General features: G+C 45.7%; 1 protein-coding gene across 2 annotated transcripts in view; it reads left to right on the top strand.

Moving 5' to 3' along the window:
• Nucleotides 1-364: 364 nt before the first annotated feature.
• The window catches only part of GAB3 (GRB2 associated binding protein 3), an 86293-nt gene continuing 68721 nt past the window's right edge, over nt 365-17936 (top strand). For both annotated transcript variants that reach the window (XM_027534339.1, XM_027534338.1), the window contains exon 1: nt 365-551. In XM_027534339.1, coding sequence (XP_027390140.1) covers nt 480-551 — 72 coding nt within the window. In that variant the 5' untranslated portion in view covers nt 365-479. The remainder of the gene's footprint in view (nt 552-17936) is intronic.

Raw genomic sequence — 17936 nt, 5'->3', positions numbered from 1 at the left:
TGTGAACCTTTCGACTGGGGAGGACTTGGGTTCTGTCCTGCCGCCGGAGTCTGCAATCTTTGGGGGAGGGCTCCAGCAGAAGCAGTCCTTGGCGAACCAGGGGAAGCGGGAAGTCACGGGGCGCTTAGGCTGCGTCCATGAGCTTTGACTCCGCAGGTGCGGGTGTAGATTTCGCCTCTTGCGACTCCGAGGCCGAGGCCGGAGGCCCGGAGACCAGCCCTTCTGACGCGGCCGATCGGGGTGGGAGGGGAGGACCGGGGGCGAGATTAGCGGCGGGGGGACCCGCTCCGGCCCGCCGGGCTGGGCTGCCTGGAGCCGGGGGGTGGCGCCCGCCCCCCGGGCCGAGGGTCGCGGGGCCGCCGCGGGAGTGGCGGCTCTGGGCCGGCGATCGGGCGGGAGGCGCTGGGCCCGCCCCGCCGGCAACCCCACCGACTTCCTCCGCAGCGGGCGCTGGCCGAGCCAGAGGGAAGGCAGGCACCATGAGCGCGGGAGACACCGTCTGCATGGGTTGGCTGGTCAAGTCGCCCCCCGAGAGGAAGCTGCAGCGCTACGTGAGTAGGGGGAGTCGCCCCGCGCCCTCTGGGGGTCCCGGGGCCCTTCCGCCCGCGGGGGATCCCCGGGATCCTCCCCACCCCCGACGCTCCGGCGGCGGGCGAGGCAGGCGGCCGGCAAAGCGAGATCGCACGTCGAGGAGGCGAGCGCCGACCCCGGTCTCGGTGCGGGACCTCCCGAAAGAGCGTCCCGGTCTCCGGGGCCGCGGCGGCGATGGGCCGCGAGCCCCATCCTTCCGCATAACTGTCATCGGACACCGCCGCCCTTGCGGTCTTCCCCAGGCTGTTCCTTCTTAGCTCTTTTCTTCGGACGCCCCTCTTTGCTGGTACCTATGGGCACCGCGGGCTTTCGGTAGGAGGAGACACGGGGAGCTCTGGAGACCTCCCCTTCCTACGCATCCCATCACCATCTTAAATGGACGACCCCCGGCTCGAAATTTCTTCTCTCCAGCCGCGTCGGCAGGACAAGGTCTTTGCAACGTACACTTGCTCAGACCCTTTCTCCGCTGAGCCAGGAGCAGACTCGTGTCCGTCTCTTAGAGGCATTTTCTCGTTACAGCCATAGATCTAGATTTTTTTCCCCCTGATTTACGACCAGTGTTTACCTTCGTCATTCTTTTGGGGTCCACCAGTCCCTAAACACGAGGTCCAATATTTCTCGGGCTCTGAAGCACTCAACAGCTTTGCTAAGGGTGCAGCTGCTTGGAAAACTCACTGACGTTCAAAGGTGGGGAGGTGGTGATGGTCTACGACAGACCCGGCCTTACAAAGCCAGCTCGAGGCAGGTTTCCTCTCTGCCCTTCGACATACGAGCCATTTTAAAACTTTACTGGAGAGTGTCCGACGCTGCAGGAAGCTGGCGAACCTGCAGACCAAAGTTCGTGGAAGGTTGTTGGCTAGGACTGGTGTATATCTTGTCCTGACGAGACTGGCTTAGGAAAGTTGATTAGCCCCTCGTCCACTTGGGGAAAGCCATGAGTGTCTACACCTGTTATCACATGTGTTTCCTTCTCGGGAGGTCCAATGGAGGTGTGGCAGGTGTGGACTTTGCACAGGTTAGTGTGTGGGGCGTGTGCTCGGGTGGTGGTGGAGGAGACTTAGGACGCGAGACTGCCTCAGTGGCATCCTCCAAACACTCCAAGATCAGAAAGGGTAATTTTTTCTAATGAGGGACATAGTCGTTTAGACAGGCTTTGATGCTTTTTGGTTGAAAGCCATCTCCGGAACACACGCCGAAGTTGTTTCTCTCTCTAAGCTCTGCAAGAATCTCCTGTGGCCACTGGGTGGCGATCATGCGTCAGGGCCGCGAGGCAACGCGACGCTATCACTCAGCCGCTGTTGGTTCAGATCTTATAAGGAGTATTCATTCCTTCTTTCTTTTAATTGAGCACCAACTCTGAACTAGGCCCTGTGTCATCGAGAAAAAAAGACTTGCTCCCTGTCCTCCAGAAGTCCACACCGTGACATTTGTAACACAGCGACATAAAAAAGCCGGCTACTAGCACAAACAAGGCAATAACTCAGTTCTTACATGGCCAGAGCAAGTAGTACTCTGTTCATGTTTCTTAAATAACTAACAGAAGCTGAGTCTGTTTTTAGGTTAGTCTTTCAGTGCAAGCTAAGCTGGTGTTTCATCCTCTTGAATCCATGAGCCGAGTTAGTTTTGTGACTGCTCTTTTAAATTTAAAATTTAACTGTAGTTGATTTATAGTATTGTGTTACTTTCAGCTATACAGCTATAGAGTTTTTCCATGATAGGTTATTGCAGGATATGGAATATAGTTCCCGATGCTACACAGTAGGACCTTGCTGTTTATCTGTTTTATTCATATTAGTGTGTGTCTAATTCCCAACTCTTAATTTATCCCCCACTTTCCCCTTTGGTAACCATGTTTCTTTTCTGTGTCTGTGAATAGATATTATGTCTACATATTTCAAAAATTAAAAAGTATATATATTTAAGACATACATGGAGAAATCTCACTCTCCCCTCTGTCATCATCCATCTTAATTGCCCTTAGCCCTCAAGTAACCATTTTTTTCTTAGTTTGTTCCTTCACCTGTCCAATATTTATTTATATAAATACAAGGACATATGTACATAGCTCCTTATTTTCCCCTTTCTTGCACAAAAGGTACCTTAGTATATATTCCATTCTACGTTGTCTATTCATTTAAGAAGACAAATAGATGGCTAACAGGCACATGAAAATAGGCTCAACCACTGATTGTCAGGGAAATGCAAACCAAAAGCACAGGTGAGCTAGCCCCTCACACCTATCAGAATGGCTGTTAGAAAGATAAGAGTTAACAAATGCTGGCAAAGATGTTGGAGAAAAGGGAACCCTCCTACACTGTTGGTGGGACTGTAAATTGGCACATACACTATGAAAAACAGTACGGACGTTCCTCAAAAAATAAAAACAGAGCTACCATATGATCTACCAACTCCATTTCTGGGTATTTATCCAAAGGAAACAAAATCACTGACTCACAAAGGTATCTGCACCCCCATATCCACTGAAGCATTATTTATAATAGGTAAGGTAAGCCACCTAAGTACCCATCAGCATATGAATAGTTAAAGAAGTGTTGGTTGCTCAGTCGTGTCGACTCTGCGACCCCATGGACTGTAGCCAGCCAGGCTCCTCTGTCCATGGGATTCTCCAGGCAAGAACACTGGAGTGGATTGCCATTTCCTTCTCCAGGGAGGTAAAGACCCATCTTTATCTACCCATATATATACAGTGGGATATTCTTCAGCCATCCAAAATAAGGACATCTTGCCATTGGCAACAACATGGATGGAACTTGAGGGCATTATACGAAGTGAATTAAGTCTGACAGAGAAAGATAAATACCAGGTGATCTCAATTTCATGTAAACTCTTCAAAATTGAACTCAGAGATACAGAGAACAGCTTGGTGGTTGCCAGAGGCAGGGGAAGGAGGGTGGATGGGTGACATGGGTGAAGGTGCTCTAAAGGTACAGACTTATAGTTATAAAATAAATAGATCTGAGGATATTAATATACAGCATGGCAACTGTGGTCAGTAATACTGAAATGTGGATTTGAAAGTTGGGAAAAGAGTCGATCTTGAAAATTCTCAAAAAAAAAATGTTACTCTAGGATTCTGTCCATGTCAGTGACGAGAGATCTTCATTACTTTTGATAGCTGTGTAGTATCTTGATGTGTGGCCATACCACGTTTATTCAACCACTTCCCTATTTTGGACCCCTGAGTTGTTTCCCCTCTTGATGTGTACAGCCATGGCCACAACTAGTAACAATGTCCAGGTGATGCTTTCCTTTTTGTGCAGGTACACCTGGATGATTTCCAGAGCTGGGATTGCTGGGCCTGTGAATCTAGAATCCATAGATATTAACGAATGTTCCATTTTGCATTCCTTCCAGCAGTGTCAATACTGCTTGGCCAACAGCACGTGATGTTAAACTTGGACATTTTTTGCCACCTGATAGGTGAGAAATGGTGTTTCAGTGTCATTTGAATTGGCAGTTCTTTTATGTGGAGGGAAGTTGAACATGTCTTGACATGTGTGTGCCTTGTCCCTGTTGGTCTTTTTAGCTGCAATTTCTGGGAGATGATTAGTCCTTTGGGAGAAGAGATGTGTATACTTTTCCCCAGTTTATCACTTGTATTTTGACTCTGCTTCTGGTGCTTGTATGGTTTTGTTTTTGTTTGTATTTCGTTTTATATGATCATTTCCCCCCTGAGTGTTTGGGTTTATTGAGGCATTGGGGTCTACGGGGGAGACGCAGGTACTTGCAGGTCAGGTTAGGCATCAGCCTTGGGGGATGATGATGCTGGCAGGTGGCCAGGGGTGGGATTTGCATCACCTGGATTGACTTGAAAGTGTGACCCTCAGCTCCCTCCTGCCAAAGCCTGGGGCTCCAACTTGCTTGCCCAGCAGGGGTGATCGCCTCTGTACTGGGCATGGCCTTGTGCTGGGGCAGTGAGTTCGTACATTTCTCCTCCTTCAGGCAAGGCCCACAGCCCTTCTTCCCCAGAAATGTCATCAGCTCAGTGTTTGGGACACTTGGGTGCTGGGTCTGAGCTGCTGAGCAGAAGCAAACAGGAGCCCTGGTTTGTGTTTTATTTTTTATATTTCGATTCAGGATCCTTTTGGAGTTTACCTTGGTGCAGATGTAAAAAACAAATCTGATGTTATTGTTTTCCAAGTCGCTGTACAATTCTGCCAACACAAAATTATTTAAAAAATTTGTCTGTATCCCTACTGATGTCAAATACTGCCCTTCCTTATCATAGATGAAATTCCTATATTTCATTCTGGTTCAATTTCTGGATTTTCTGTTATCTTCTATTGTATCTCTGTCAACTCATGTGCCATTATTATGCTCTTTTCATTAGAGAGGTTTTACAATTGACTTGAATACTGATATGGCTGCTGCTGCTTAGTCATATCTGACTCTTTGTGACCCCATGGATTGCAGCCCACCAAGCTCCTCTGTCCATGGGACTCTAAGCAAGATGACTAGAGTGGGTTGCCTTGCCCTCCTCCAGGGGATCTTCCCCACCCAGGGATAGAACCCGGGTCTCCTGCATTGCAGGCAGATTCTTTACCACCAAGCCACCAGGAAAGCCTCCACTGATATGGCTAGTCCCCCTTTATTGTTGGTGGGTTTTTTTTGTTGTTGTTGGAGTTTTTAGAGTTAGTTTGGCTAGTTTTGATTTTATTTTGCCACATGAACTTGAGAATTGGCTTGCTTACTTTCAAAAGAAAATCTGTTATTATTGGAAAGGAGGGTTATTTTAGATTTTTAAATTAACTTAGAGAGAACTGACATTATGGTGTTGAGCCTTTCTATCCAATAACAAAATATGTCTTTCCAGTTGTTCAAGTCAGCTTTTATGTCTTAGAAGAGTATTTCCAGGTTTTTCTCACATAGGTCTTTGCACACTTCTTATTAGTCTTCTGTCTATTTGGGGTTTCTGTGTGTGTTGTTTTTTCACCTTTGTTGTTACTGTGGACGGGGCTTTCTCCATTATGTCTACTCACTGTTGTTTGTATCTGTAGGGCTGTTAGATTCTATCTTCACCTGCATTCCTTAGAAAACACAACTTGAGCCAAAGCTTATTTGCCAAGGCTCTGTTGGGGTTGTAATCTCTGTGTGGTGAGAGTGATGGAAAAAGGAAAGGAAGGAAATAAAATACAAAATAGTGTGTTACTGAATTGGCTGCAGTTTCATGAGAAAACACACCCACTGGTTGGGTCAGTTGGATGGACTTGGACAGGCTGTATAGAATCAGTTTGTCTTTGAGACGGTCTTTTGCAACAAAGAAGGAAGATGAATGTATCTCCCAGTTCGGTTATGGCGCCTGTCTCTCAGTGTCTTTCTGGGCAACCACTGGGAAAGCGAATGTTTTGTGGCCCGGTGTCTAATCTGAATCCAGGAATGGTGGAAGGCTCTGGACTATTTGAGGGTTCATTGGGTCAGACCTGGGCACGGTGGGGAAGGACTCTCAGCACAGGCCACAGCTCCACATAAAGCGAGCAGCCAGGCCCGGAAGGCAGGTGGGGCCAAGTTCAGCTGGAAATGCACAGAATTTGGTCCAATATAATTTCAACATATTAATATTCTATCCTCTTACCTTTGATTTATCTTATTTTTTTGTAGTAGTTTTTCAGTTGATTTTTCTTTGGGGATGTCCTATGTAGACAGTCATGTCATCCGAAATAGAATTTTACCACTTCTGTTTTCAATTCTTATGTATCTCATTTTTTTTCCCTTTTGTCCAAATGTGTTGAGTAACACTCCAATGTGAAAAAGTAGTATTGACAATGGGCAAGCCTATTTTGATCTCCAGTGCAGCCAAAAAAAAACAAGCAAGTCAAGATCAGTGTTTTTCTATTAAGAAAGATACTGGAACTTTATACCAATTGAACAACAAATCCTCATTTCCTTTTACCCCTGTTCCCTGGGGGCCACCATCATACTCTCTGCATCTAAGAGTTTGACTATTTTAGGGACCTTTTCTTAAAAGTGGAATCATGCAGTATTTGTTCTTCCGTGCTTGACTTATCTCACTTAGCATAATGTCCTCCAGGTTTATCCATGTTGTCACAGATAGCAAGATTCCTCACTTTTTAATAGCTGGTAATATTCCATTTTATGGACATAACACATTTTCTTTAGCCATGCATCCATCAGTGAATATACTTAGATTGTTTCTGTGTCTTGGCTATTATAAACAATGTTCTGATGAACATGGAAGCACAGATATCTCTTTGAGATCCCGATTTGAATTCTTTTGAGCATATATCCAGAAGTAGGATTGCTGGCCCCTTTTGGTATAAAGTGTTAGTTGTGTCTGACTCTTTATGACCCCACATACTGTAGCCTGCCAGGCTTCTCTGTCCATGGAATTCTCCAGGCAAAAATACTGGAGTGGGTTTCCATGCCCTTCTCCAGGGGATCTTATTGACCCAGGGATCAAACCCAGGTCTCCTGCATTGCAGGCAGATTCTTTACTGTCTGAATCACCAGAGTATAGAGTCTCAATTATACAAGATAAATTGTTTCTAGAGATTGACTGTACAGCATAATGGCTATAGCCAACAATATTGTATTACGCACTTGAAAGTTGTGAGAAGGTTAGATCTCATGTACGTGTTCTTAGTGCACACACATTCACACACACACAAAGGAACACATGGAAACTTTGGGAGGTAATGGATCGATTACTTTGTGGTGATGGTTTCACAGGTGTCTACATATGCCAAATTCATCAAATTGTACACGTTATATACAGTTCTTTGTGTGTCAATTATACTTCAATAAAGCTGTTTGTTAAAAAAGGAATGTATTGACTTTTGGGCTAGGAGAATATATTTTCTTCCTGTGAAATATTCCACAATTCCTGTATTAATCAGTTTTTTTTCCATCAAAAGTCATTTTTGGATTTTATTAAGAAGTTTTTCAGTTTTTCTAGTGATGGTCACATGACTTTTTCATTAAATCTAGCAAAGCAATGAATTCTATTAATAGATCATCTAATATTAAACCACTTTTACATTTCTGGAAAAAGTACCAGCTGGACAAGGTATAATTTTATTGTGTTGTTGGATTATTCATACTAATACTGGTTTGGCCAAAAAGTTCACTCAGGGTTTGAAACCCAGACAAACTTTTTGGCCAACCAAATATTTTATATTGTATATTTGTATCAATATTCATGAGAGAGACTGGTCTTTGGCTTTAAATTTGGCTTTATTTATTTCTGTACAATCTTTAGCAGATTTTGGCATACATGTTATACTTGGCTCATAAAAAAATTTGGAAGTTTGCCATATTCTAGAATATTTTAAGTAGAGTTGGAATTAACAGCCCTTTACAATTTTGGCAGAATCCCCCTCTAAGCTATATCTGGTGCTTTTTTGGTGTGTTTAGATCTTTGTCAACTCTGTTTCTTTTATGGAAATTGATTTGTTTAGTCTATCTTTCCCTGAGTCAGTTATGTAAATTATACTCTTCCTGGAAAAGTATCTGTTTCATTCTGGCCATCAAATTCATCACATATAATTTTATACAATGTTCTTATGATTTTTACAATTTGTTTTTCCTCTTCCCAGAGATATTGCTTTCTTGTCATTGTGAGTTTGGGCTCTGTTCCCTTTTCCCCTGTTGGTTAGGTTACTTGGTGTGTTCTGTTTTATCAAGTTTTGTTTTAGCACTGAATCAGTGTTTTGCTTACTATTAGTTCTACTTTTTAATTTTTATAGCTCTGTAATTTCTCCTTTTCTATTTATTATTCCTTCATTCAATTTCAGTGCATTTTAGAAATGAGGAAACTTGGATGGACCACATACTCCTTGTAGATGTGGTACCAGTCAAGGTTTTACTTTGCAAGCACCAGAAGCTGATCCTGACTGATTTCAGCAGAAAAAGAGCTTATCAGAATGATATTGGGTCTCTGACAGACATGCTGAGAGGGCTGGATAACCAGTTTTGAGGTTAAACAACCAGGAAAAAACACCCCAAACCACAACTCAGAGCTAGTTCTAGTGAGAAACCCGCTGTCACTACTGCCTACCTGCTCCTTCCCTCTCGTGTCAAAGACAGCGGGTATCTGACAGGCTGAGTGAGGCCACTGAGCTGGAGTTCACCACCACCAGCAAACCCTACAGAAAATAGTAAGGAGAAGAAAGGAGAAAGACCATGACTTAGCTGGGCTTCCCTGGTGGCTCAGACGGTAAAGCGTCTTCCTGCAATGTGGGAGACCTGGGTTGGATCCCTGGGTTGGGAAGATCCCCTGGAGAAGAAAATGGCCACCCACTCCAGTACTCTTGCCTAGAAAATTCCATGGATGGAGGAGCCTGGTGGGCTACAGTCCATGGGGTCACTAAGAGTTGGACATGACTGAGTGACTTCACTTTCTTTCTTTAGCTGATAAAGGTGTTTTTGCCTGGTGAGGTGACTGGAACCTTCTTTTTCGAGGACTCTTGACTCCTTGGCGGCCCTTCCAATGGCACTGGGGAGATTAGAGCAGTTAGAAGCAGCTCAACACTGTCAAGTGTCCCATTCCAATGCTCTGGGTCCAGTCTCTCCTAAATGTGGTCGTGATTTCACATAGAAGACCTGCTGGAATCCCTGGACACCTTGCAGCATTAGACTCAGGTTGGTTCTGGGGGATTTCAACTCACACACGTAAGCTAGAAGAGAGTTGAGTTTCCCAGACCTGCTTTGCCCAACGATTTAAGTCTTGGAGTTGGTCAGCTTTTTGCACATTGAGAAGTAGACACCTGCATTGGAGTACTGGGCACATTGGGTTCAGGGAACTATTACTCGATGAGGATTTAATTAGGGGGCTCACAGATTGCGTTGGGGTCTGCAGCAGCGATCTTGAGGTTGAACTGGCAGGGGAGACAGCTGGAAGGGAAACTGGAACAGAAAGGCTATTTGTAGGAGTGCAGCAGAAAGTAAGAACATGCGAATGATTCTAGAGAAATAACCAATGTCAGGTGTCAACTGCTTAATGAAAACATTCAGGAGAGACAGGTTGTTGAGCAGGGCGGTCGGCAGGCCAGGCCACATTGCAGTTCTGTAAACTTCAGTGACTGGCAAGTGTATCAGCGGTGATCTCATGACACACTGGCCACATTTTTTGAGCGATCACGTGTTGTTTGGACACTTTACCAACAGGAAACTGGTTACATAACACTCTTCCCAAAGAGGTGTGTGACAGCTCCGACTGGACAGTCTGCCCACTGTTGTTACCTGGTGAGATTACGTGGAACACACACTTGCTCTCACTGACTTGGGTTCCTCTCAGGCACTTGAGTATGGCTGGTGGATGCTGCTGATCCTTCCATATTCTTGGGCCACAGACCCGCCTCCTCTGAGCTGCTCCCAGGACAGAGTGTGCTCCTGGAATCAAAGCCTCAGGCCGAGAGGAGCCAGGCGCCCCTTCCCCTGCTGGAGGCTGCAGGTCCCCCTGGTTCAGGGCTGGCGGCCACCACACTGCTGACTCATGCCGGCTTCCTGTCGAGGGAACCACATTTTCCTCTGTGCTTTTGCTGAGCTCTCTCTCTCTCTTCTAGCCTCTACGTGTGCTGTTGATGTTTTGCTTTGTCAAGGCCTAGGGACTGGGCCTTTCCTTTCTTTCTGGTGAATTTCCCCTTTCTGATCACTGTGGAGCCTTCAGGCCAATCTGTCCAGATCTTTGTAGTCCTGATTACATCATAGAGGCCATGCAGGAGGGAGCGTGGGACTACAGACCTTAGTTTGGGGGCAGGTCTTTGAGTTTGAGAGCTTCCCAGGTGGACTCAGTGGCAAAAAAATCCACACGCCAGTGTGGGGTACGTGGGTTCGGTCCCTGGGTGGGGAAAATCCCCCTGAAGGAGGAAATGGCAACCCATGCCAGGATTCTTGCCTGAAGAATCCCATGGATCGAGGAGCCAGGTAGGCTATAGCCCAGGGTGTCACAAAGAGTTGGACACAACTGAGCACGACCACTTGGAGTCACAGAGTCGCAGGGAATGTGTCAGGACCTGAGAGGGAAGAGGATGGGGAGATGGAGGACCTGGTTGCTGAAGGCAACAAAGAGGGAAACATTTCAGTGATTTGCAAGAATCAAGTGACACCCACCTCCAGACCTGGGCCTAACAGAGAAGGAGATATGGCCAAGTGGCAAAATGATATCAGAATAAGGCCCAGAGGGGCCTTTCAAGGAGTTTGGCTTGTCGCTGTTGATGAGCTGCTTGGATGATGTCTTCAAAGGAAAAGCCCAGCTAACTCTCTGCACAGGTCCTTCTCCAGTTAGAAGTTCCCACGTGCTCAGAACCTGGAGTGAGAGTGGAGAAATCAGGCTATTGTCACCCCTTGTCTTTTTTTTTTTTCATTCGAAGCTCGCTTCTGATTCACCTCCCTGATTATGGACCACCTAGCTCTCGATAGTAACAGGTCAACACTCACATACGTCTTTATTTTCTGAGAGCCTCGTATCATGAATCCATCCCAAATCTCAACAGAGCTCCTGGCCTTCGGAGGCAGTATTCGTCTACTTCCACATGGAAGGGGATCATATCTGCTTGTCTTTTTGTGACTTAACGCCTGCAGGTCCTGTTTGAGGGATTGCTCTTGGCCGCTAGACACCTTTTGGCTTTGACTTTAGGCATCCACAAGGGTCAGGGAATTCAAATGCCCCACTGCTTACACAGGAGACGAAGGACTCAACACAGAGACCCTCCAACAGGAATACACCTGGAATGTTCCAGGAGCAATGAGCTGGGCTGGAACCCAGGGAGTGAGCAAAGAGCAGTTGGGGTTAGACAGGTGATGGGAGAGGGTGGGGGGCTGGTGTCAGGTCTTAGAGGGTCTAAGAAGAGGCCTGGGACTTTTCCTCTCAGTGAGGAAGGAAAACCTTATGTGGGTTCCGAGCATAGAAACCATGTGATTGGATGTGCATTGTAACGGTCAGTCTGGCAGCCGGTTGACAGTTGACTGTAGGGACAGAGCCGAAGCAGATGATGCTGGCTTGTTTGACATCTGGCAATGATATTCCTGTACTAGTTCAACATAAAAGGTGGAAAGAAAATGGCGAAAAATACTTTTTTTATAAACTTCTGTTTCCTGTCAGGGATCAAAGTCCGTTTCCTTCTGGCATGGAGCTCCCTGTGTTCTTGTCTGTCTCCCTCCAGTCAAGAGTCTCACGATGCATCCCACAGCACTGGTAACTCAGTTTCCTCTGCCTTCTTTCCACGTCAGAACCGTGCCTACCTTAGAGCTACACCCCAGCTAGGTTTTCTTGTGGGCTGCTTGGTCGTCCCATCTCAGGCCTCCTTTTCAGTGGCTGTTTCAGTTCATCACCACTAGTTCCTATTTCACAAGAAGCAAGTCTGTTACATTGTGGCTTTCAGGGCTGACAAGAAATCCGTGGTTTGGGGTCTTGGGCCCTGCGCATGGTGTAACTTAGAAATTAAACTGAAGTTTAAACTGTAATTTAACTCCACCCAAATTTTCACAGCAGAGAACTCTCACATGGCCTTGCCGGAAAGGAGCACCACTCTTCACAGTGTTACACCCTAAAATGTTGTTCTGGTCAATAGTATAAAGTAAATATGAAAGAAATGGATAATTACTTCTGAGACAGATGCTTGACTTCAAATGTTTTAATATTGGAGCACTTTTGAGCTTTAAAGAACAGCTCACTCTCATACTCTTTAAACTATTCGGGCACAGAAAAGATGCAAACTTCTTCATAACCTTGATAACAAATTCATAAAAATATAGATCAATCTCACTTCATAGAGACATGGCAAACAAATTCCAGATGTGTTGCATTTAAGTGGAAGACAATGAAATACAGTTTATACAAAAGAATGTTGTCGGATATCAATCTGATCTGGAGGTGGGGAAAACCTGTCTAAATATGTTAGAAAAACGATAAAGGAAAAGACAGATTTTTTGCTATTTGAGAATAAAACACTTCTCTTCATTCATTTCTTCAGCCCTCAACAAATATTTACTTAGCATCTCCTGTATGCCAAGCACGATTTTAGGCACTGATGCTTCAAAAACAATACAAATGTATAAGGCAGATGAGTTTATACCCATGACTTCTGTTAATAATCCTTGTCAGTCATTAGGGAAAGATCAGCATGGCAGTGGGAAAATGGGCAAATAAAAAAGGTCTACAAAGGGTTATGATGCATAAGAAATAATATAAAGCCTCATGAGACACCAGCCAAATACACATTTAAACAACAAGGTGCTCTTTTGCCTTGGACTGGTGTGACTGCCAGAGCGTTCAAAGAGATTTCTGAGGAAGAAAATGACATTTCTGAACACATGTTTATATAATTCCCCTCTGTGAAACTCATCAAAGAGTCCAAAAATCCATGTACACACAGCTATTTTTAAAATGGAGAACCAACAAAGACCTGCTGGACAGAACAGGGAACTCTGCTTAATGTTCTGTGGCAGCCTGGATGGGAGGGGAGTTTGGAGGAGAATGGATACATGTATATGGATGGCTGAGTCCTTGAACTGTTCACCTGTGTCTATTACAACATTGTTAATCAGCTAAAACCCAATATGAAAGAAAAACTGTTTTTTTTTAAAAGTCCAAAATAGAGCAGGAAAATCTAATCAACTCATGGAATAGACCTTAGATCAGTTAGACCTCTTATCTACCCCTGAAAAGGTACAGTTTTGACAAAATAGGAGAAAGATTTCTGAAGGATGCCCGTGAAAAATCCTTCACAGTGGCATGAGCTCCACCTGGACTCTCAGATGTCAGGAGCAGAGAGGGACCCTGTGGGGAAACAGAACTGAAGCCAGAGGCGTTGGGCAGTGGCTTGAGGTGCTCGCTTGAGACCGCTGCTTATCACTTCACCCCCAAATGTGACCACATCCTGATTGGTACGTGTGTGCCCAGGCTCCAGAAATGCCCTGGGTTCCAGCAGGGAGGAGGCCCAGAGGATTGGCCTTGAACTGTGAACAGTAAAGGGTTCTTCTTTCTATTGATGTATGTGCTTTCAGCCCAGCAAGTCTTTAACCCAGTTGAAAGCTAGGTTATTCCTTTCCTCTCTAGGTACCTGGGACAAGTCTGCAGGCAGGTGCCCTCTGCGAGCCCAGCTTCTCCTAGGCCTAGACAGGACCTTCGGTCAACAGTGGCATCCTCTGGGTTCCTGTGTGGAACAACTTGAGTCACAGTTTTGTGCTGACCAGAGGCTGGGAGGTGGATTTGGCAACTTCCTGCAGCCAGAACAGTGTTTTCAGCACATGAGTTGCCCTGTAACTATCCCTCTCGGGCTGTTAGCAGCCTACCAGCTGGCACCCGTCTCCTGCCCACCACCCTCTTTCTGTTGCCCCCCTGCACCCTGGCAACTGAGTCATGGGCGGCGTGCCTGTTCACAGCATCGACATCTTAACTTTTGAGGAATGAATGTGTGGCGTGGTTTTTCTCTGTAGCCTCAGGCTGTCATGTCCTGTTTTTAGAAAGCATTCTCAGAGGCTGGTGTTAGGTCAATGGCCACCTCTATTTTTTCAGTCCTGTTATTTCCTTATTTCAATATTTAAATACAAATAATTCCTTATTTAAATAGTTAAATTTAAACAAACCCTTATTCACACACTTAAATTTAAACATGACCTAATGTACATATTTAAATTTAATTGTGTCCTTTTTGAATATTTAAATTTAAATATGTCCTTATTCAATTATTTACATTTAAATATGTCCTTATTTAAACAGTTAAATTTAAATGTCCTTATTTAAACAGTTAAATTTAAATATGTCCTTATTTAAATATTTAATTCAGGCAGAATTTATTTTGATTACAGGTGGAATGAGCTAGAGATTCATCAACTGACTCAACAAGATGGACTGAGCTCACTCTCAGCACCAGGAGCCAGGGGGGTACATTTTAGAGAGATTTTCCTGCACATTAGACCTCAACTGTCTTACAGCTAATAACACAAGACACCAAGATTTCCAAATGCTTTCCACAATCCCATGTATTTCAGGAGCTCACATCCTAGCAAGAGCCCTGCCCTGTCTTCCTCCTTAAATGCAGGGGTGTCTCCATCCACATGGCAGAGATCCAGAACTCCTCTGCCTCTGTTGACAAGCCCTGGAAGCGGATCTCGTGGGCCAGACCATCTCCAGGACAATCACAGGAAGTTATTCCACGCCTGCGACAAGTCCCGGCTCTGTGTAGTGGCAGGCAGAAGGTTACAGGCCCATCAGGCTGAAGGGTCACAGCAATCCCTGGGCTGGTGGCGCTGAGCCAGGGCTGAGAGGAGCCCTGCTTAACCTGCTCCTGGAAATTCCCAACCCCCCGCCCTCGGGTCCCCTGGCTTTTGTGGGCCCCCTTGGCGAGGAAGTAGAAGGCGGAGACTGGGGCCCCCTTGAGTAAAGCACAGCAGAAAATAGAACATTAACCAGGACTTTGTTTCTTCGATGATGTTCACCTTCTGCAACACATAACCGCACCCCAAACTTCCTGAATGTTTTCAAGGTGAAACCACTGGGAAGAAACTGGGAGCTGGGCTTAAAGGAGCCGGGCTTGGGAAGCTACTGAAAGCCTCCAAGCTGTTACCAAAAACTTTCTTTCATCTCGGGGTCTGGGAGCATTTCCAAGATTCCCAGGGCCTTACATAGAGCAGTCAGGGATACAGTTGTTAGGTTTGAAAAACACTCACTAACATTTACTAAGTCTCTGTCAATAGTCACAAATGCAAAGAGAAACTTGTTCCAGTCAGAAGAACGGGGGATGAGGAAAGATGGAAATGAAGGAAATGAAAATGGAGAAGAAAGAAATGAAAAGGCAGTCAAGAGCATGTCTTAGTCCTGTTTCCTCTTCTGGACTCCAGAGAAGAGTACACTCCAGAGCTAGATCAAGGGAAATGGCTTTGACAGTTCCATATGACAGGACAGTCTGCAGAAAGCAGTCTAACATGTGACCTTGAGGTAACGTGCTCCATCACTCTGGTTCCACCCAAATCCCTCTCGCTGAAGTGCCAGGGGACCAGGAGCAGCTGGTGAAGGGTTAACAGGAGGAATCCTCATGTTGGAATAGATGCAATCCTGGGTCACCAACCAATGCAAGTAGGCATGTACCCTCCTCCAACTGTGGCTCTATTTTCCCTGTTCTTTAATTTCAACTAACTAGAATTCAGTCTCTTTTATTACATAGAGCCATGTCCTTGAAAGGGAGGGCTGTGAACAAGACCCTCCATCTCTCTGAGGACCAGCTTCTTTTTCTGGAAAATTAGCTGCCCCTTGACCACTTCACAGGATTATACATAAAAGCTGACAAACTTAGAAGGAAATGCCATCACTGCAAGCTCGTTGGCCCTTGTTCCACTCAGGGGACTCTGAGCACCTGCTCATCTCTGCCTCCCCTGTACCCGGCCCATTGCATAAATGTGTTTTCACCAGCCCATTGAGTATGGTTCCCCTGGATGCAGTGATTGAAATCAAGCATCTTATTTTGTGCTTTTGATGTGCCCCACTTCTTGAAGGTTTCCTTTTCTGTACATTCTTGACTTCTTTTGCATTGAACATCTTTTTGTCAACTGATTTAGAAACCTCCATCCCCAGGAGATTGTAAAGAAACAGGAGCTGCTGTAGGTTTCACGTCACAGACTTGCGTGTGTCTGTGTGTATAGACATGTGTGTGTGTTTCACTGTGGTTTCATCATAACACATAGATTCCGGTGACCACAACTGCAAGAAACAGAAAGATCTCTTCCAACACAAGGATTCCTCCTGTTAAGCTTTTCCAGCCAGCCATCCCCCGAGTCCATCACCTGGTCCAGCACGATGCACTGATTGTGTGTGTAGACTAAGACTATTAAAGATGCTGGAAGTACTTCAGGGACCAAGACAGAGGAGGCTCCTGCCATCACAGAGCACATGGGCTAGAATGGGCATAGGCCAGAGTCCCAGGGTGAGTTGGAGACCAGCTGATGGTCATTGGCCGGGTCTTGTTTCCTAGAGTTCCTTTCTTCTGCACATAACTTCTCATGCACCTCAAATGAGTTCCCCTTCCAACTGTGTACCTCTCTTTATGTGTAGTGGTGAGAAATGTTGAACTCTTTGCCCACTAGAGCAGGGCCTTGCCGCCCACAGATCCTTGGCAGCATCTTTCTGCGTGTCCCCCTCTAATCGAGGCACCTCCTACAGCATGACAGATAAGGCCCGTGTGAGAGCAGCTCAGAAGCCCAACACGTGTAAGTAATCAGAACAGACTCAGATTTTGGAGTCTGAGCCCCAGATCCCGGAGCTCTGGACACTTCGGGCCAGGGCAGGCAGCATGGAGCCCATCCAGGGGTCCAAGGGGGAGGAAGCCCAAGCAGTTCCTTGACCAGCTGGAGTTGAAAACTGCTCTGGCTCAGATGACAGGGATAGTGAAGGATACAAACCCACAGCTCAAAGTGCAGCTTGATGGAGGTTTCATTCCCTCAGCCCGGGTTGGAAAGCCAGGCGATGCAGGCAGCTTGCTGACCGGTCCTGTGCACATGCAGAGGAAATGATTTCATAGCTTTGGGATTTCACCGCTGCAGAGGGGGCAGGGGGCCAATTCCGCTGAAACAAAGGGACAGTAATCACTTTGGCCAGAAAAGCAGTTTAAATCAAAGGTGTCTCTTTACAGCCTCAGAGACTCACAGGATGTTTCTCCGTTCATTTCAGTGTCTTTCAACAATGGATACAATCCAGACAAGCCACTTCAATTTTATTGAAGTGAATTCTGGAGTCACAGAAGTGAAGCTTGCTCTAACCCAGCCAGGTTTATTTCATTGTGCAAATAGAATCGAGTGCAGGAATAAAGTGCTCAGACTTCGAACTTTTGTCTATGGTAACCTCAATCTCAAGAGCTTCTTTTATTAGCTGAGAAAAGCTCATGTTAGGCATGTGTAGCTGACACCCCAATTTACTCTTGAACAACATACTGCCATATCTGTGTGTTGCATTTGCAAATGCTCCAAATGTGGAGCATTTGCTGTATTTGAGTTAAAAGGCTCCGACTGCACCTTGCCTGACTGCTGAGACCTTGTCTGTCTGATTCCCCATCACAACTCGAGTTCCTTGTACATAAATATGTGATGAATGAATGCTGGCAATGAGGTTTGTTATGAAACCACAAAGCTAGTCATGTTTCTCAAGACTAGTGTTTTAAACCTAGGTCCAGGGCACCCTGAAATCATGTATGAAATTCATTAACTCAGCAAGTATGAGCAACTCTTCTGTGCCACGTAGCAGAGGTTAATGCAGTAATCAAGACAACAAGGCCTCTGTAGGGGACTGGAGATTGGCGTGGGGGCCAGACACCCATCCTCAAACAGACAGGAAAGAGAAATAGTAGGTATTGAAAGTAGTGTGTTTGGAACTAAGG

This window comes from Bos indicus x Bos taurus, chromosome X (assembly GCF_003369695.1).
Source record: "Bos indicus x Bos taurus breed Angus x Brahman F1 hybrid chromosome X, Bos_hybrid_MaternalHap_v2.0, whole genome shotgun sequence".
In the NCBI taxonomy this organism is placed as follows: Eukaryota; Metazoa; Chordata; class Mammalia; order Artiodactyla; family Bovidae; genus Bos; species Bos indicus x Bos taurus.
Note: the sequence above shows the minus strand (reverse complement) of the source record. Positions and strands in the feature narration are given on the sequence as shown.